The sequence below is a fragment of the Diorhabda carinulata genome, chromosome 7 (assembly GCF_026250575.1).
Source record: "Diorhabda carinulata isolate Delta chromosome 7, icDioCari1.1, whole genome shotgun sequence".
Lineage (NCBI taxonomy): Eukaryota > Metazoa > Arthropoda > Insecta > Coleoptera > Chrysomelidae > Diorhabda > Diorhabda carinulata.
Window position 1 is genome coordinate 15,542,839 of NC_079466.1, and position 21,886 is coordinate 15,564,724.

Below are 21,886 nucleotides of genomic sequence, written 5' to 3' on the forward strand. Positions count from 1 at the left end.
TTACAATAAAAATCCGCAAGTATATAGGCTCGTTCAGACAATGACATTTTATGTCGTGGCACCTAATGCCGTGAATACCGCAACAATGCATTGTCTGAACAATTGAATGTCTCGATGTCATGGTGTCGTGACGCTAGTGCCGCATATAAAAAATTTTTGACACACATTTTTCAAAACAACAATATTATGATTGCATTGCAATATGGCGGCGTTTTGGAAGTGCGCAGAACAAGTCCAAAAATTGGTCTACGGAGAGAACATACCTTGTCTCTATTACACGATCCTTCATACTTTCCTGAAATATGTCGACACTGTTGTTTTAAGTCGGTTGATACCAAAAACGGCTACAATGATTGATTGTCATGTTTCATTTATCGTATATGTCAAAAGTCAAAATACGTAACGGTTTTTGACATTATTGAAAACCGGTAGGTCATTAAGTTAAGAAAATATTGTATTTTATATGAATTTTCTATTTGAAGCGTATGTACAGCTCGCTTTCACAAACATTAGATAGGCTATTAAATTCGAATAAGTATTCTAAGTAAGTTGTAAATTTAAGTCTATTATTCACGTGCTACAAATTAAATAATTTTCAGTTTTCATTTCTTAGTTTAATAAAATATGGTTAATAAAAGACGCCGTTTGGTATCTAGTGATAAAAACGATCATGTTCCTAAAGCTAAAAGAGCCAAATGTAAGTATATTTTAATGTGACACTTTCTAGGTTATAAGATTTTGAACCTTGAAAAATTTTAAGCTCTGTTACCTGTAGGTGTATAATTAATTCTTTGACATATTAAAATAGATATTAGTTTGTTTCACATATTTGTATATCACTTAATATATATGTTTCTTCAAATCTATTGTTTATTTAATACACCATTGTATTTTCAGTTACATTAGAAAGTGTTCGATTACCAGAATTAAATGTACAGGGTACAGTATTAGTCACAGGGGCTGGAGATGTTGGACAATTAGGTTTGGGTCCAGATGTTTTAGAGAAAAAACGTCCAGTCGCTGTTGAATTAGACTGTAAGATTGTGGATATATGTGCAGGAGGTATGCACACTGTTTGTTTAAGTAGTGAAGGAAAGGTAATCTATTATCAAATATTTAGATTCACATTACAAAAATAGCAACTGTTAGATAAATTGTCTTCTGTATAGTGCTGGTCATCGAATAGAGAAAATTTTCTCAAGGATGTTTTTTTTTGTAAAACCATAATCAGCTTTAAAACCCATCATTAAGAATTGTACAGAGTTGTACCAGAAAAGATAATTTTAGAAAAATTAATTAAGATGAATTTGTTGCTTCAAAGTTTTATTTGTAACCTGAAAACTAGAGTAAAAGTTACATAGCACTTTTTAGTTAGTTATAGAGCTAAAAAATCTTTGGGAGAAAAAGTTTTTAAGCCCATGTTTTGTTTTTTCTTGTTTTTGTTGACATAGTATTAATACAAAACAGTGAATATTTTGAGAGTAAAATAAACACACGGTCTTACATAAAAATCATAATATAAATAAAATCCACTTGAAATTATAGAATAAATATAGGTTGTTGTTGTTGTTCATCCTGAAGTTGGTCATGCACTGCATTTCCACTAGCTTCTTCCAATCTTCTTTTGATTTGATGGCACTTGTTACATTTAACTATTTCACATTCTTGGTGTGGTGAATGTATATACTTCTCAACTTTATACATAACATCTTCTTTGATGGCTTGAGCTTTATCTAAGCTGGTTCTGTATTATTCTTATATATTCTGTATACTCTTTGGTGTTGTTGTAAACATTTAAAACAATTTCTCCTGGAGGTAATTTAACTGCGGGTACTTTTGATTTGATGTAATCGAAACCACCGCATAGAGCACAGTGTACTTTTTTAATGGAAGTTTGAAATTTTTCATCAGTTTTTCCAGATCCCCTGTTATAGAAATAGTGTCTTTGGCTGTTGGAAGGGTTCAATGTGTGAATCCATTGTATCCTTCACATTCTCTCAAATTCTACTAGCAGTCATAAAAGTTGAATATACAACCAGTAATCTGGAAACTCTATTCACAGATTTCGTATAAGCTGGATTTAATGCAAGCAGTGTATATCCAGAATAAATATCGTTATTAGATATTTTGATTTTAAATGTTTAAAAATATAACTTATATTTTCTTTAATTTATTAAAAACCACATAAAAGTTGTCCATCAATTAAAATATGGGCACAAAGTAGTGAGCATGGATGTAATCTTAAAACCGTGTGACCATTCTTCTTGGCCATTTCATCTACAGGATATTCTTTGTCAATTATTTTTGTTTTTAAAACCGCAATGAGTTGCTTCTTTGTATAATTCTCTTGTAAATATAAATTTTGTTCAATTAGAAACTCCTGTATGTCTGCTTTGGCAGAAAATTTAGTTGGAATTTCACTAATTTGTCTTGAATGATATGTGGCGTTATCTAAAACAATTACATTGTTTGTATGTAGTGCTGGTACCAGTTTTTCTTTGAGCAACACTCGAAAAGGGCCCTTTCAATACCCTGGTGGAAATATAAACTTGCTTCGAACTTGATAATAATGCATCATTCACCCAACCTTCAAAATGTGGTGCTTTCATTTTACATTCCCAGTTACTTTTCATACAGACTTCACAAACAGTATTGTGGCTGCCAAACCACATCTCTTCCAAGTAATAGAATGGTCTTCCTCCATTATGAGACTCTTATACTTATCTAAAAACCTGTTTTTTTTAATGTTACCTCAAGGACATGTTTCCTTTCCAGTTCTGCACCTTGGCATCATGTTTATTGGGAACTTACTGTAGATTGTTTTGCATATTGGAGTTAATACTAGGTTTGATTTAAAAGTTTTATTTAGGAATTTGAAGAGAATAATTTTTTGTATAATGTTGTTTATCTATACTTTTATATGATTCACTGGTTCTGAAAATTAAACATTGTAATGTGGACCAGCCAAGTTGTTTACTATTCAGTTCGCAGTGGGGATTTCTTGTCTTTTTTTTTGTAAAAATAAGATTTTTGCTATTTAATGACTGGCATTATATATGTTTTTGTACTCCACATATATTTTTTTTTAAATTTGACGAAAAATGTAAGCATGTTTTTATTTTTAAGGTTTTTACATTCGGTTGTAATGATGAAGGTGCTTTAGGTAGAGTGACGGAAGGTAAAGAAGATGCTGAATTTGAGGCAGGAGAAGTAGAACTACCTGGTAAAGTTGTACAAATATCAGCTGGAGATTCTCATACAGCTGCTTTATTAGAAGATGGACGTGTCTTTGCTTGGGGCACTTTTAGGGTAAATACAGTCAGTTCATAGACATTCCCTAATAAATACAGCTTCAATTTCAATATTATTTAAAGTGGATAATCACTACATAGAAAATATACTTTGGTTTTAGAAATTACATTAATTGTGGAAGATTTTTCTTGATTGTGAAAGTGATTTTGGAAGAATTAAGAGAGATTTACATAATTGTGAAAGATTTTTGATAATACTGTCGACAAGTTTGGTTGCTTATAATGATTGTAAGGATAATAGATTTCCACCTTTCCTCATCTAGTGCCAATAGAACCCAAGGGTTTCTGAGCCATCTCGATATTTTTTCACATATGAGAATGACACTCACGCACGGGTCGTTCCAGGTCTCCAGTTCTATTGGCATAACATGAAGGAGTCTTTACCAAAATACAGCAAGATGGAGGCTCATTAATGGTCTGGGAAGGCTTCGGCCATGATGGTAAACCTGAATTTTCCCTCAGGTCATGTGAAGATATTTAGTTGTATCACAAATATTGAATTAAATATATATTAAAAGTTGTGTCCTAAATGATTTTTTATTTTTATTGAAATCTCATAAACTTGTTTGAATTTACAAAAAAAATCGTTTTAAAATGAGGCTATGTCAAATTTAATATATACACCATCTCTTCGAGGGAGTGGTGACTCGATTACTATACAAAAATTAAATTGATTTCATGTCCACCGATGTATAAGCGGTCAACAAGTAGAATATGTCGTGCACCCACACCTGAGAAGTTGTTACGGTTTGGCCCACTTGTGGGTATGGGTCTTTAATGTGTTGAACCATCTTCTTAAGGGTTATGGTTGTGATTTAAAACTTCTTTCCCAGAAAAGTTTATCGGTTTTAAAAAATATCTATGATATCGTTATTATAATACATTTATAGAATTTTTTTACTTATTTTTAGGATTCACATGGAAACATGGGAATGACATTGAATGGCAATGAAAAATTCCCTTTTGAAATTATAAAAGATGTTGTCATTAAAAAGATAGCGTCAGGTGCAGACCACATAGTATTTCTTACCAATCACGGAGAGGTATATACTTGTGGTTGTCCAGAACAAGGACAATTAGGAAGGACAACTGAAAGAGGAAGCAGTAGAAATGCTAGGAGTGGAATTGGTAAGGGGCAATTAGGTACGGAAGAAAGAATATTCAGTTTTATTCTGTGGTAGTGGTTATTTTTTTTGTCAATTTTTGACACTATTGGGAAAATTCACAACATTTTGATTATGCATGCGATTGTTAAAAATTTTGAAATTTCGTTCTGATCTAATACAACATGAATATGATGTTAGCAGAGATTTACAAAAATTGTTATCATTATGTCCTTATGAAGAATACAATGGTTGTTTGGGAAGGTTGGTTTGATTGTTGACGAATGTTTGGTTGTTACTATGGATGGCTGACTTTGAACTAGTTGTTTGACCGATAGGTTTTATGTATGAACTAACTCGTCTAAAGATCAACATAGCTGCTCAACTGATTTTTGTATGGGTTTTTTATGAATTATATATATTATTATATATATATATATATATATATATATATATATATATATATATATATATATATACAATACTCTGCTTTTAACAAATCCACTTCACCAACTCGAAAGGTTCAATCCTCTTGAGTCTTCTCTCTATTCCTTCAATTTCAAGAAGCTGAATTACCTCAACATTGTTGTGTAGATGAAATCGTAGTTCATTACTCGTGATAAATTTCACTACAGTGAACTTAACAGTGTCTATATCCAGATCCAGATACAGTTTCGAATGTACTAAGGTAAATCCATGATGTTCCTTAGTACCTTGTTCTGAAATGTTTGAATGATTTGAAGTAGTTTGAATAGCTCAGTCCCATAGCTGAACACTATTTGACTAAATTGGCTTGAGGGTATGTTTATAAAGTATAATTTTGTTGTTGCTGTTCATCCTATCAACCAATAGATTGTTTCATATTTAATTCGCAGATATTCTCTTTTCTTTTTGACATGAGGTTTCCAGTGAAGATTTCGAGATTTATACTTGAATATTTTGCTGTATTTGTGAATCAGTGAATCAGTGTTGTTGAATTCTATTGGTAAAGTTTACATGTATAGATTTGGATTCATTTACTTTAATCTTGACTATTTTATTGTTCTTAATTTTTATTTGGAACCCAGGTATAATATTACTGAGTTCTTCATGTAATTCGTTGGTATCTTGAATGTCATCTATTACAATAGGTGGTGGTGATTTTGGCTTTTTATTTACCATTTATTTATCTCTCGAGACATCCTTAGGCGGAGTTATAGATGTATTTGTTGGCTTTCTTTTGTAGTCTTAATTTTTGGCTGTTGTCCACTACGCTTCTCTTGCTAGTTCTTCTTATGTATGGTATTCAACTTTATGTTCCTCCTCATTTTTTTCAGAGTCAGCTTCTTCTATCTCTGCGTAACTTTTTTATATATGTCATCTGAAATTGTAGCTTGGTGATTTTTTGTAGTAAAGAATTTTTTTCCTCTTCTGCGTTTCTCCCATATAGGATTTGTTCATTTTGTTACTTTGCGAAATTTTCTTTGAATAATGTATTGTTTCAGTGTTTGTAAAAACACTCAATGATATCAACTTTTTATTATGTCTTATCGAAAGTAACTCATAAAAATACACTTTGTTTCAGCTAAGCTTTTGGATCCGTTACCAATTAATTTAAAACCAAGTTTAAAACTTCATTTTGACAATATATGGGCATCTAATTATGGAACATTCTGTAAAGTAGCCAATAGTGAAGATATTTATGTATTTGGACTGAATAACTACTATCAATTAGGTAAGACACATTATATAATCTAATTTATATCAAATTAATCCTTTTCAAACCTTTTTTTACTAACGACTCACTACTTTTGGATGATTTAAATCATGTAATTTTGGAATATAAAACCCCATCTATCATACAATTTGCATTGGTGAAGGACAAAAAGTATTTATGACTGTTTGAAGTAACATGGAAGGGATTGTTCCAATGAACATACCCTGGGTGTTCTAGAACTCGATACTTTACTATCTGAAGGCCAGCGGCGGCTCATGTACAATGGTTAACAATCCCTAAGTTTTACAGTGATAACCTGTACAATCTAAAGATGGCAAAATGAATTTTTTAATAAATAGGTACTCTTTGACTAACTCAATAAAATTTATAGTTTAGGTGATATGTAGAATTTTAGATTGTTGTTTTTCATGCATTAGATTCCGTTCCAAGAATTTTTGAATCTTTATAATTGAGTTTATGTTGTTTTGATATTTTGTGGTTCGTTAAAGCAGAAACGTCATTAAATTGTCTAAATAACCATTATTTCAATCGACTTGATGTAAGTGTCCACCTGAGAGTAAGTCTCGAGAGTAAGTTCAAAAACTCGCTTATAACTTATTTATAATTACTTTTGAAGACTTTTTTCAGAGCACAACTGATAGAATTTACTTTTTGAAGGACAAAAATGAACTATATCAAATAATTGACATACACATTTCTGTTTTAGGTTTGAAACAGCCTGTTCCTTATTTCACACCGACCTTATCCAAAGACTTCTCCAAACATAATTGGCATACAATAAGTAGTGGCCAACATCACACAATAGCATTAGACTTAGACGGAAATGTTTATGCTATAGGCAGAAAAGATTACGGAAGGTTAGGTTTGGGGAAAGGATGCGAAGATGCAGATGAATTGAAAATTGTTAACACTTTATCAGGAAAGAAGATAATCAATGTAGCATGTGGATCTGCTACATCATTTGCAGTTTCTGAAGAAGGTAACATAATAAATTGCACTTTTTGAGACTTTTCCAATAAAATTCTAAATCGATTACAATAGTTTGCACTTATTTTAGAACTTTCCAGATCATTCCAGAAATTTTTAGAACTTTCTAAAACATTCTGAATCAATTATAACAGTTGAACATATTTTATAACTTTCTAGACCATTCCAGAAATTTTGATATATTTTCAAAAGTACTGACCTGGAGACCAAGGGGTATTTACTACCCCAAAGTTAGTTGGGGTTGGTGGTGATAGAGAAAATCATGTATACATATTAGAGGTTATGGATTATGTAAGGCTTTCGAGGCTGTCGTCCATTGTTTGAAAGCTTCTTAGACTATTAGGCCATCGTCGAAAATAATTACTGCTAACTTGGCATGTTAAGTTCAGTTGGAATCAGTCGGAGCAAAAGGCAACTTCTGAATATGCCAACTGCACAAAACATCAAGTAGCAGTATTTATTTTTGAATAAGGCATAACAACAATTCATTTCTGTACTGCGAATATTAATTAATTGAAATGTGTATAATAACTGAATTTGTGACCTTTCATAATGATCACAATGGTTAGAAGTCCCAAACAAAAGTTACATGAAAATATATATGAGACAATTAAGAGACCAAATTGTGTACATTTTAACTGCCAAACCATTACTTCAACTGAAAGTCCTTGTTCATTTCATTATCTTCATTACTTTCATCTGTTAGAAATTTTTTTATTCTTTCATCTACTAGATATTGTTTTTTGCAAAAAGTTCATTTGAATAAGATTTATCATCTTTAAGTGTTTTTGGGTTAAGTTATATTGCCTTCATTTTAGCAAGTAAAATATACACTCTTTTGGTGGTGATGTTCCTTTTATAAATTATCATTTCATAGCAATAAGTGAATATTTTAATATCTACTGAGAATAAGTAGCAAAGTTTCAATGCATTGAGTTTCTTCACTTGTTGGATTATCAATTTCAAAACAACAATCCACGATAATTATATAGTATAACGATTGAATCATTTTGTTTTTGTGTTGTCATATCGTTGTTTTGATCCATGATTTACGGCTTCCTTCATGCAAATATTTATTAAAAAGTTGACATAATTTCAATATATTTTTAGGTGATTTATTTGGTTGGGGAATGGGTACTAACGGCCAACTAGGAACAGGCGAAGAAGATGACTGCGAAGAACCCACCATTATAAAAAGTAAACAGTTACAAGATAAAAAAGTGTTTAGAGTTAGTAGCGGAGGGCAACATACAGTAATTTTAGCTGCAAAAAATGAGGCTAATGGACATGGAGACGTTTGAAAATAAATTTAATATTCCGAAAAATAACGCGGTGACTGCCAACGTCTTGGTATAATATAATTAATAGAAGTACAAATTTTTCAAGTACATAGTTAAATCTTAAATTTGATTTTTTTAGATATTTTTTCATACGTGACGTAGTAGTAGGCGCAGTTATTTTCCAGAATTATTTTGACATTGTGTTCAGGTTTGATGGTAATTTATGGGAGAAATAGTTACAAAAAGTAGAATTATTGAAAGTATTTTTTTTAAAATTGCATAAATTTGTAATAATAATGTAGTAAAAAATGTAACATGTAACATAAATCAAAATTTAGAATATTTTTTTTATAACTGACAAAAGTTTTATCCAAGACATACAGGGTGCTTCCAAATGTTGATAATGCCGATTTTCTCGTTTTTTTGTACATTTTTTTAACTATTTTATCCATCATAATTAGTTGATTTATTTAGTTTAAAATTAGTTCTAAATGTTTTATTTCAGAATTTGTTTTGTTCATAATTTACGTTCAATTTTTTGTGATTTTTTGGTCTTTTTCTTGACTTCTGATGATAATGTGCATAGTACTAACAATTATAAAACCCTGAAACTAACAACAGTGATTAAAAAAATTTATTTGGTCTTATACACTTAACTGTGTCAATTAAGTAATAAACTATTCTAAAACAAAATGTAAAAACATGTTTCATATAATAAATTATCCAAACTTCCAAGAGAAAATGTTGATAAATATGCCCTTATTGGTTCCCAAATTAATAGACACCAATAAAATTTGTGTATAATAGATTAAATTTTATTTTACATAACATAACAATAAAACTTATCACACATGTATATAGTCTACACTTTATTTCTAAAGTACTAAATAATTTTTCAAGTAGTTCATTGCAAAATAATTTAGGTTCAATTATTCAATTCACTTACAACATGATTATAGAATATTTTTACAAAATAGTCTGCGTTCTGATTCACAATTACAAAAAAATTATGAATAATATTATTAGAAACTTTCTAAATAGTTTGTTGCAATATAGTCTATGTTCGATTTCTCAATTACAATAAAATTTATCACAAATGTTCTCAGAACCTCTCTTGCAAGGTTAAGAATAATAGAAGGTTGGTGGCAATAACAAGATGCGCAGTAGACCAGTGACATCACCGGTTCTTCTTCAATTTAGTCTCAATAAAGTCGTTAGTTAGAAATATATTCGTTTATATAGCCAAATCAGCAAGAGATAACACACATCCTCATAACTCGAACATAATGTTAGAGAGGTTCTGTTTGTCATAAAAATATGAACAAAACAAAAATGTAAACATATTGACGTAGCTGGTGTTCTAGCAGCTGATCGTTTGTTTATAAAAACATGCGGATGTCACCAATCTTCTATTATTCTAGTAACATTGGTCTCTTGCGACCAAAGTTTTTGCTGATTCCCAATATTTTGTTTACTTCTGTCTTATTTGTTGATTAAATCGATTTTTTTCGTTTCGTTCGATTTCAATATCCGCTTCAAGTTTCTCTATCAATTTCGATAGCCTCTCAATTCGAATTCGTTTTGTTTAGATCTTCAATCATCTTGTGCTCCAAATAGTTGAAGCGTTCTAACGGGCTCAATAGTTGTAGCTTTAATCTTCTGTTACCTTACCATATATCTTCGAACGGCTGATTGATATAATTTTTTTTACCTTTTGTTCCAAAAAATTGTAATCCCAGTTATACATCGTTTTGCTCGAGTTTGTATTACCAAAATAGAATGTCGTAGCCTCTGATACTGAATCTTACCGAAGATATTTCAGTGCGTGCTCTTTTGATTTCTTTGCCAACCTTCTAACTATGACTCCTCGTCCGTATCTTTGTAACATTTCTGGAACTCACAGTTTTTACAGATTTTCAATATCTGTATCTGCTTCAAGTTTCTCGATCAATTTTGACAGCTACTCAATTCGGAATTCGTTTTGTTTCAATCTCCAATCAAAGATTTGTTAAGTGTTTTAACGTGCTCAATGGATGTAGCTTCATTCTTTAGTTACCTTACCAGATATCTTCGAATGGTTGATTGACATAATTTTTCTTACTTTCTCTTTATTCTACCTATGAGCCAACCAATCTTGAACGTGTTTTGGTATAACAATTTCCGCAATATTTTGTTTCAAACTCGAATTTGTATTACGAAATTAGCCTTTAATACTGAATCCTCTTGAGCCACCCACGAACAAATTTTTGTAATGCTTCTCTAAGCACGTGTTTTAAGAATTCTTCAGCCTTTTAACTATGACTCTTCTTCTGTATCGTTGTATTAGAGATGTCGATTTTCGATTTTCAAATATTTCTTTCTGCAGATAAACATCCATACAGTCTGCATCATAATACAACACTCTTACAGTTCATCTGCTCCAAGTTTTTCTAACTAAGCCGCTTAGCCGGCTCATAAGAATATCATCGTCTGGCCAAACAGGGAACTTTGATGCATTTTTTAAAAATAACTTAACAAATTTTTTTTACTATCATCTATTTTTACAAAACACTCGATGACAATAAAAGCAATCAATATACGTCCAACTACTAGGGAAACATTCCGAAGATAGCTAGATAGTTTCACGTACACTGCAAGCTCGGAGCTATAGGGCAATTCTCTTCGGCTCGTATTCAAATGCCGCTTTCGAATCGTTCGGTTTTATACAATGCACGTAATTTGGAATTGTGGCGTTTAGGGTATTCATAAGTTTATTAAGGGAATCTCTAAATTGTGAACAATCTGACTGTTTACGTATTTTCTGCGCACTCAGTATCAGTTTGGCTGAAATAATTTTGAGCTTAGTTCTTGGGAGTGCCAATTTCTGAGTTTCAGGATTAACTAATTCATTTGTGCTACATCTTATTACATTTATCTGTTCTTCTGTTAGAGTATCTCTATTTTTCTCTAAAAACCCGTTACTTTCATATTGTACTTTGTCAGCAAAATGATTGACTTCAAAACGAGGTTTGCTAAAATGTAGATAATTTGAAGATTTGCCATACAGTTTTTCAGTCCAAGAAGAGTCTGTACCATGCGGCATCTTAACATTCTTCGTCTAATGATTCTAAAATTCTCAATTTTGCTACGATCAGTTCTATGCAGGGTTTGTTATTGTAAATTCCAAAAATCTTCCATTCTATTCCTTCCCTAATATATTTTTGTTCCAATTTATAAACGTGGAAATTTAATTGTGGCTGCATTTTTTCGTTTGCGTAATTTATATAGGATTGATACGAAATCATTTTGAATCCAATGCACCGATAAATCGACGAACTTCCGATTCTAAAGTTCTATTTATCATAAATTAAATAACGCTGAGTAAATATGTTTTGCCAGGACGTCTCTAGCTGTGGTAGCGTCTTGAATTGAAGAAAACATCTCGAATTGAAATAAATTTTCTTATGCTTAATCACTGCCGCATTTCTTCTCCCATATCATGAATAGAAATGCTCCCTCTTGACTAAATTCTATATTTGTAATTATATAATCAGCAAAATCGATGTTACCAATATGTATTATGGAAGCAATAATTCTAAACATATTGTCTTGTTCCTTGTCTGAAAATCCTAATATATTTGAAGCTTTCATAGCTGCTTCTAATTTTCTGAAATCGTCGACGCCTGAGAAAAATTTTATCATTAAATATTATTCTTATATTAAGAAATTTGGTTTTTAAAGATTTATAGCTGTTTAGGTGAAAGCTGTTACTGCTATTACTTTCTGGATAACCCTCGTATTATTATTTTCTTTAAAATTTCTTTCGCCAGTTGAAAAAATTGTTCAAATCACAAGGGGGATGACCAGAAAATGAATGGATGCAATTTTTTTTATTATATTACGAGTACCAAAAAAATTAATAATGAAAAACTTTTTACGCGAGAGGTTGTAGTTATATGCTTCTCGGTTTAGTTTGTGTATAACAATTCAAGGAAAATAATAAAATTAACGTGTTTTTATTTAAATTCTGTTCTTTTTAGAATAGTTATGGAAAAAATGAGGAAAAGTAAGAAATTTTGTCTTCCACAGTATCGCAACGTTGTTAAAATATGAACATTGAGTGAAATTTTCAATTATTTTCGTTTCATTGTTGTCTAATTTTCTAATAAGGTAACTGAGGAATAAAGTTGGTGAAATATGTGATAATTTCTTTCATCGGGTGCTAGAAAAACTACTAGACTTTTCTAAAATAAATACGTATCGAAGCTCCTATTATGTGGAATTGTCTAATAAATTGAAGTTCTATGAATTTTCCGAAACTTGAACTGTTATCTATTCTCGTTATCTTTACATTATAAATTGTCTCCATTATTGAACTGCTCGCTAAAACTTTCTTCTCCAATTGTTTTTGTTGTACTTCCATCATCCTTAGCAAAATATCTCATTGTGTATTTAGCAGAGACCGTTTTACCGGAACCACTTTCAACAGAAACAATAACGCTTTGAAGTCTTCGCTTCCTCAGTACCTGCGAAAACATGTGGATCGAGATTACCCAAACTCTGACCATTATAGGTTCGTATTATATCGATATATTATATTTGTAACTTGGTATATGGATTAATTGCAACAACTACATACCCACAATATGTATAAATTAATTCTTGTGGGAAAATAGTGTTCGTGAAGAGACGACAGGGCTGTTGAATCGTTTTTACTCAATAGTATCATGAGATTTATAAAATAAGAAAGATCTTTTTCAGTTTTTATAGTCAATTCTTTAGTTTATTTGGTTACAGAAAGTACACATCGATTTTTTTGAAGGGCTATAATCTTCAAGTAACTTTGCTACTTCCTATATTTTCTCTGGGTGTGGAATCCATACCAATAACTAAAAACCGAAATCACAAACCACGTTCCGAACTTGTAACGAATTTAACAGGTGGATATCGCGTGGTACAGACTCTTCTTGGACTGAAAACTGCATGGAAAAGTTTAAGCAATAGTTTAATCATCAAATCCTATCTAGTAGTGTTTTCTTTAAGATCAATTGTTTCGTTTTTGCTTTGTTTTCCCATATCTTCCGATTCCCAACCATCCACTGTCTCCCTTCTGCAAACCCTTATCTGTACACTCTTCCAGCCTCTCCGTGGTCTTCCATTTCTCCTTTTCTCTTGTTGTGTCCACTTTATGAGCTTTTTTGGTATTCCGTTTTCTGACATTTTTTGTACATGCCCATATCAGAAATTTCGCTGCCATATGTTATAATACTTTTAAGGATCGTGTGTTTAATTTCTGTTCGGTCCTCCAGGTCCGTTGCTCCGATGCACATACATTCAGTTTTTTAAAATTTACTTTGAGACCCCATTTCCTGTAATCTTCTATGAGTTCGAATCATGTAGCTTAAATCTTTATAATCTTAGAGCTTGAATAGCGTTGATGAGAAACAATATCCTTGTTTAAACCTTTGTAAATTCGTGCCCTTGTTTACTTTGTTTCACCATACTACATTCTGAAGACATCCAATGACCCTATTCGCTCTCATCTGTCCTCTTACTTCGTCTTATACGTCTTCATAATTGGTTATGTCAACTCGCAAGGTACATAAATTTTCTTCCCTTTTATAGTCTTTTAATTTGTATCGAAAGGGCTCTTTTGATGTTGTCATTAGCCACATTTCACCACATCTAAATGTGGACAATAGCTCTAGAAGGTTTTTCCACTTTCAGACATTTATCTTTTTATCTAAGCTTTTGGTATAAATTAATTTTTGCATCCTGCATGAACTACAAGTAACCACTGCCTTCTCCACACTTGTTTCGTAGCCCTTCGTCACGTTTTTGTTTTATTCTTCGTAAAAACATTGCCGTCCATCAGAAACTTGCAGATTGTTTTTATTTTGTTCCATAGAAAACTGATATTTATTCTTAGTCTTCATTAAGCTTTTGCTATAAGCGTTAACATATACTTTTTTTGACGTTTTAAGTTTATTGTGTTTTTATGGAATAATGCAACTTCACTCTTTTTAATAGTTTTGCCTTGATACTATTTTTCACTGTATCCTGGTTAATACCAGCCAATTGCGCAACCCTTTTCTGCATTTTTAACTTAACATTTCATCACGTTGTGCTTCAAATATCATAAATTTAAATACACTATGCACTAATTCACGACGTTATGTATTTAAAATTTATACTGTTTACAAAGGGTAGCTGCTACAATTGTAGTCACGCATGATCAACGCTCAGAGACGAAATAAAATTAGACAAGGTGTAACTAGCAACAATGAGTTACTTGTTATATTTTACCAATTTTTAGTATAGGGAAGGTTTATATATATTTTTTCAATAAATATTTTCTCTTTGTTTTTAAAACAACTAGTAAAGTAAGAATGAGTTACCTAATTGTCGAGATAAATATATTGTATGTATATTTTGTAATAGACTGTTTTTTAAATAATGTTACTACATAAATAAGGAACATTAAGCTGGAAATGTTTTTTAGTGTCCCACTAATAATTGTTCATGTTTTTTTGTAATGTATTTTTTTTGTATTTCGTTAAAATTTTCGTCAAGATGTTTCTTATTTTTGTTTACAAGAGACTGTCTGAATTTTTTTTGTTAATAAATAAATCATATCCCATATTTAGTTTATTTTAAATGTATTACTACATCTTAAAATTTATAAGGATTTCGATCGTGTTGATGATAATACTTTAATTATTGCCACGGTTTCAGGGTAACACCTCTCGCATGATTCAAATAATACCTTATTAACAGAAGTTAGCTTGTAAGGGTTGATACAACGATGTCTTCTTGCAAGTGAATAGAATGTGGATAACTTCAAGGCTCAGTACTAGCCCTGTTTATCAACGACATTGCCTATTTAGACATCAGACTAGTTTCTCTTGGAGCAACCCTGATCTAACTGCACTTCATAGGACCATATCTAGTGACGTAATAACCCTTTAATCATGATGCGATTCTAATCTTTTGTTTCTCAATGTTCTTAAAACTAAAATTTGATCATATAAAAATACACTGCAGCTTTTTGTATTGAATAATACCACCATTAAAAAGTTGAGTTCCTCCTGTTTTGTGCTGAGATCAGTTTCCAGAGAACTAAACTTATCTACCTTTATCTAACAGTTTATTAAATCAACGCCATCTCCACACCATGGGCATCATGGACGATCTGGAGTGCCGTTGGTGCATGGAGTAGGACGAAACCGCAGACCACGTCATCTATGAGTGAACTGCACTTATATGAGCGCTTGAAACACTTCGACAAGCTTCACAGCTTACCTAATGACATCAAAGTGTTCAAGCCAAAGCGCCTAATAGGCTTCTTAAAAGATATCTGCTTTTGGTAACGTCAATTGGAGCACAACAGGCCTATATGCTCAACGGCCCCTTTGCGGCCACATTGTGACTATGAACACGCTTATTATGCCCTTATTGAGTCGCATATCCGATAAGCTTCATGCTTAGTGTTGCACGAAGACTTTGTTTAAGAATTTGGCCGAAAGACCTACACGTTAGAGCGATTTTTCTATGAGTCCTAAGCACGGTTTTACGTACAAACATATGTAAGTCCATGGTCCGACGAGTAGAGCCAATATGCTAATAAGTGAGACATGATTTATTATGTCAAAGTGTAAGGTTGTACAATGGTGACGACTTCCTGAAGTATCTGTATAGGTCTAACATAATATTGGCAGAATTTGGTAGTAGTATGAAGATTGCGGACATATAAAGCAATGAGCTAAATTAGTGTCAAAAATATTTTTCGATAATAACGAATTAAACAGTTTTCTTAAAAAAATTAGAATTGATTTCTCGATAGGATTAATTATTTGATAACTAGCTTTTACCCGCGGCTTCGTTCGCATTGAAGCTATTATAGTATCAGAGATCATTACAATAGAGATAATTTAATCAATATGATAACTATATTTTATTGCTCGGCTGGGATTATCAAATTTCAAAAATTACAACATACTCGTACCATTAAGTTTAAAATTTTTTTGAAATACAATAACTAACGTTAAAAGGTATTTCTCTGTTTATAATTATAGTGAAGTCCCAGTTAGCCACGTGTGACGCCAGAACGTGCTGTGAATGATACTTTTGGGACTAATACATATCTTTTTGTGAACTTCGTATACGAATTGATTACGTTTTCGCCAAATTCACACTTAAAGTTCTAAAGTAGGTAAAACCAAGGAACTATAGTTTGAAACACGTGGATAAATCGCAAGTCTTCTTAAGGCCGCTTGACATGATGCAATATAACGTGCAATGCAATGTAATGCAAGATGCAATATTTCTTGATCAAAAGCATGCACAGATGAGGTTCATCTGATTGCTTCATGTAAGATCTTGACCATATCGGTTTTGAGCCATTTTTTCTGGCGTGCAAATTGTAATCTAGTTACTTTTGGGTTAACAGATCAGCTGACTTTCGTAAAGCTTTGTTATTTGTATTTTTAAAATGGTACAAAATATTCGATAAAATTTGAGGTTAGGAATTTGTTTACTGTTTACAGAGACTTGCATGCAATTTCTTATACGTTGTATTGCATAATGTCAAACGGCCTTCAGTCTAGACAAAAGTAACCGTTCCATTGCCGCCAAATTAGAAATATCTCGACGTACTATGTATTGTATTGATCAGTGAAAGTAATCGACGCCTCTCGAGCTCAGATCAATGAACCTAGTGATCTGCTTTTAAGTACTTCTACGATGTAAAGGAGATTGAGAGAAGCTGGCGTTTCTAGAACCATCAAGAGGTTACAGTGGGCTAAAGAATATAAAAATTGGACGCGTGAGGCGGCCCCTAGATAATAAATTTTACTGCGCAATATTACGAATTGTGCAATATTATTGACCGTTTAGGGTTAATATTGAGCTTGCACAATTATTGAACAAAAATCTGTGTGAGTTTAATTTTTATTGCACCATATTTTTCCATTGAATTGTGTAGGGACAGTTTTGCACAATATTTTTTAATCTGTGCTTTGTCTTGACGAGGAGTACACGCGCGCGTGCATAATGGCAGAAAAAGAGATTGAAAAAGTTAAGAAAAGTGAGTTTATCGTCGAATGTATCCAATTGTACAGAGAATTGCCATCTTTGTGGAATGTCAAGATTGTGATAAAAAAGGGATGCTTACGAAACATTGTTGTCTAAATTCAAAGAGAAGTTTCCACGGGCAAGCAAAGATGATGTGAAGAAAAAATTCAATTCTTTGAGTACTAACTGCCGGAAGGAGCTTAAGAAACATCTCCAGTCGATGAAATCCGGATCTAGTACAGACGACATATCTACTTTGTGGTATTATAATGAAATGTTTCTTTTACGCGATGAGGAATCCGCATCGGATTCATAGTCTAGTATGAATACTCAGTCTACTATCCGTAGTCCGGGAGGAGAGAGTGAACGTTCTAGTTTGGACAATGATACACAGGTAAATTTTAATTTATTTTATTTGAATAATTACAAAATTGTACGTTTTACGAGACCATATTCTCTTGCCAAGGAACTGCACCTACGTTGTTACAAAATGCATTGTATTCGTCCCGTGTTTGCTTCGCGATATTCAGCGAATTTTTTCTATTGAGATTTTCCAATTGTGTCAACTGGAATACTTCCTGAGACGGTTGGCGTATTATTCCTGATTCGTGGACGGAATTTTCTCAAAAAATTGTGTAGATAACAAGTCAAAACAATTTTCCTTACTTTTATAGGATCAAAAGAAAATGCTCTTTGAAATATTCCAAAACGCGTAGCTATTATACCGAAAACACTATTCTATCTCGCGATATTCGATAATTGGAAAAGCATCATCCCTAACAAAAAACTATGGCAGTTTTCGGGAACTTCCAGGCAACTAACAGTGCAGGTGGTGGGATATTAAAAGCATTATTTTATAATTGCATAATTGTATTTTGTAGCACACCTCCATCTGATACACGACCATTAGTCCCAACATATTGAACTCGTAGTTTGGATTTACAACCGCCATCAATAGAATACTGAATGTTTTTTTTTGTAGTTATAGTAATATGATCCAGAACCAGGAGGATTGTTTATTTCCACATGTTTGTCATATATAGCACCGATTATAAGTGCATTCCACTGGCTCTCAAAATCCTTGACAACTTGTTCCCATTCCTCAGCTGCTTACGGTAACTGAAAATGAAATAAAAAAAATTATTTATCTTTTCAGGAGGATACTACAACTGTTGAAGTGGATAAAACACTATCTACATGCAGTTCCAAAGACTAAACACAAGAATTTAAAGAGAAAACTTGATGATGAACTTTTGCAATTGGCAGCTAACCGTCTTAAAGAGAAACCAGATGAATATTAAGCCTAGGAATTGTCTTGTGCTGCAGATTTAAAATGAAACCAATGCAACAAATCTTTGCCAAAAATGCTATTGCTGCCATTATCATGGAAGGACTATTAAAACTTTTACACCGTAACTAATCTCAAGAGGAAAATTCTGAATTTTCACCCGAGCAGCTGCCAAATAACCAGCTGAACATGTACGTCCAACAAGATAATCACTAGAACATGAACAATTTTCAACATGAAAATGATGCTGATCACTCAGTGGCAAGCGAACATTCATTATCTCAATGAAAATATTATAGTATTTATTTACCTTGATTCAGGGCCGAGCCTAGGGTATCCGCCGCCCGGGTGCAAGAACAAAATATGCCTCCCTATTAGCGTTTGACTCAAAATATATCAATATGTGGGTCTTGGCTACATGAAGGTTGTGGTTCTTTATTGCTCGTGGACACAAAAAAACTTTTTTAATGATCCAGCTAATCGTTTTTTGTCTTGTGAACCAGAAAGTCTCTTTCGACCATCAGATATCTAAATAATTAAACTATGATTAAAAATTTTGACAAAAATTTTAAACTTTATTTTTTTTCATTAAAAAAATGCATAAAAATTGAACTAAAATAAAATAATTAAAACCTACCGTTTAGTCCGTTCACAATCTCTAAATAAAAATAAATCAAATAGACACTGGATCTCGTTCCCTAATTCGTAATATTGCAATCTTCACTCTTTGCTCTTTGGTTTACAACTAATCAAATTAAATTATAAAAGTTAAAAAAAAGGTACGCAAACGCGAACTTCGATAAACACGAAAACACGGCATTAGAAAAATAAAAAAAAAAACCACACTCTCAGTCGGTAAAGAGTCTAAGAGTCAAAAGCCAAAGGAAAAGCCGCATGCCGCGATCCCTTTATGCAAGTACCAATCTATTAATACGAGGCATATTTTTTAAGTAAGTACCGGTTTGCGATTCCGCCACCGCAACCCCAAGGTTGCACATGCGCGCTGGTTACCTACATCTCTTGTCTACGCACTGACGCCATTACAGTCTGATTCTTCATTGTGTACGTTGTTTACTGATTGTTTAAGATGCCTCCGACAATCGTGAGTCCCGTCGATTGTGAAGTACGGGCCGTTATACGATTTCTTAGTTCTAAAGGCGTAAAACCGATCGATATTCATCGTGAGATCTGTGAAGAAAAAGAAACAACAATCCATGGAATGGCGACATTCATCATCACCCAAAAAAGTGAAGTTTAAGCAAACAATTTCTGCCCGGAAAATCACGTGCACAGTTTTTTGGGACAGAAAAGGAGTATTGCTAGTGGAGTTTCGGCCTCGTAATGAGACAATAAATGCAGCGTCTTATTGTGAGACATTGAACAATCTGCGTCGTGCAATCCAGAACAAAAGACGTGGCAAGTTGAGTAAGGGTATCGTTTTGCTGCATGACAATGCCCGTCCACATGTGGAAACTCTAGATCATCCTCCCTACAGCCCTGATCTGGCGCCCAGCGACTACCATTTGTTCCTGCACTTGAATAAACACCTGGGCGGTCAGCGTCTTCAAGACGATAACGTAGTCAAAACAGTTGTGATACAGTGGTTAACAAGTCAGACGGTAGAATTTTATGAGGAGGGTATTCAAAAACTGGTGCCACGTTATGACAAGTGCCTCAATATTCACGGAAATTATGTAGAGAAGTAGATTAAGGTACAGGCTTTCGCAGCAGTTCGTTTATTGTGCAGTTTAATTGATCGTTTGGATTCTAAGCGCCTTTCAATCTTATTTTACAATAAAATATATTGTATAATGTTATTGTAAGGTCTAGGCGTAAATGCCAAAATTGTGCACCATAATAATGAAAGTACATATATACACATATATATATATATATATATATATATATATATATATATATATATATATATTTGTTTTTTGAAATATAAATATTAAAATCGATGGTAATGTTTTTACTTATTGTGTATCTATCAAACTATAGGGTGGGCAAAAACTTTTGACCTGATGTGTATTTCAATTGTGTTTTGAATATTATCAATTAATACACGATATAAAGAAAGTTTTCACAATTTTAGTGATTAAATTCCTTTATTTGATCACTTGTTTTTCATTTGGCAGTTATGTACAACTTTACACCCCATACAAATAGCTATCAAATCAAAGTGTTGCCATTATCTCTCTTTTTATGTACGGTTGTATTGAAATTGTTCCATTCATGCTTCATAGTGCCTTTGTGTGAAATGTATAACGAGTTGCGTGCAAAGCTTTTCTGTAGAGACTTCTAAACTTTCATCAAATAATGAGTTTATTAAGTTTACGTTCTCATACAGAATTCCCAACTCGTGATTTTAACCTTTTACTTGCTGACGCTGATATTACGTCGATCAGAGCCAACGAGCTATTAAATTTAATAAAACTCAAACTGCATACAGGGTATACCAACATGTGTATGGGAAATATGCTGAGTTGGCATGTCTATGGGAAATTACAGGTAATAGTTTTCTCAAAAGTTGTATGCGGGAATTTTCCGAGAAGCTCGTTTCAGTTGAAATATGTCTTATTTGTCTACGATTTCCGGTTATATAGGAGAGTATCTTTGTTTTTAAATGAAAAACCCTGTTATTTATTGTAGTTCAATATAATTGTTTAATACATCATACAATCGGCGACACAATTTTGATTTGGATTTTATGGTGTTTAAACACTTATTTATACGATTTTTATTCGTGGGGTGAATTAACAGACAATGTCTCTTGCGTTATTAATTTATTTAAACACTATACGCTACACTAACTTATAATAATTCACTTATCACTATCACTTAACTAACTTAAATAATTTATTTAAATTCTTCGATTCGTCTGTTTACTACGACTATTTATTATAAACTGAACTAAACTGCGCTACAAAAACTTGTTTATATATCTCAAAAGAAATTCTCAGAGGTTCTAGAAAAATAAAGAAATAAAACAAATTAACAAAAAAAACCTACCTAGAATTAGTTCAAAAGAAACAATGTAAATAAACTTGTAGTAAGCTTGTTATAAAAACTGATATAAATTCAAAGATGCGGGTATTTTATCATAGGGCGAATTTTAGAATTCTACTATATCCAAGCAGGACCGGCAC

At 32.4% G+C, this 21,886-nt stretch overlaps 1 protein-coding gene across 2 annotated transcripts; it reads left to right on the forward strand.

Moving 5' to 3' along the window:
- Window positions 1-384: 384 nt before the first annotated feature.
- LOC130896341 (regulator of chromosome condensation) lies at window positions 385-15,019 on the forward strand. Of its 2 annotated transcripts, none has more exons than XM_057804350.1 (8): window positions 385-544; window positions 600-697; window positions 898-1,097; window positions 3,127-3,309; window positions 4,223-4,454; window positions 5,979-6,128; window positions 6,838-7,110; window positions 8,229-15,019. In XM_057804350.1, exons 2-8 carry the CDS (start codon window positions 625-627, stop codon window positions 8,417-8,419), a joined length of 1,302 nt encoding a protein of 433 aa, XP_057660333.1. In that variant the 5' UTR covers window positions 385-544; window positions 600-624; the 3' UTR covers window positions 8,420-15,019. The 2 variants fall into 2 exon arrangements, with proteins under 2 accessions (XP_057660333.1, XP_057660334.1); XM_057804351.1 differs by having other exon boundaries at window positions 4,223-4,439.
- Window positions 15,020-21,886: the final 6,867 nt, after the last annotated feature.

What these genes read in the sequence shown, in the direction of transcription:
- LOC130896341 (XM_057804350.1), top strand. Translation starts at nt 625, where the DNA reads ATGGTTAATAAAAGACGCCGTTTGGTATCTAGTGATAAAAACGATCAT. An exon ending in GAATAACTACTATCAATTAG is followed by an intron (nt 6,129 to 6,837) that starts GTAAGACACATT and finishes TTTCTGTTTTAG; the next exon opens with GTTTGAAACAGCCTGTTCCT. An exon ending in ATTTGCAGTTTCTGAAGAAG is followed by an intron (nt 7,111 to 8,228) that starts GTAACATAATAA and finishes ATATATTTTTAG; the next exon opens with GTGATTTATTTGGTTGGGGA.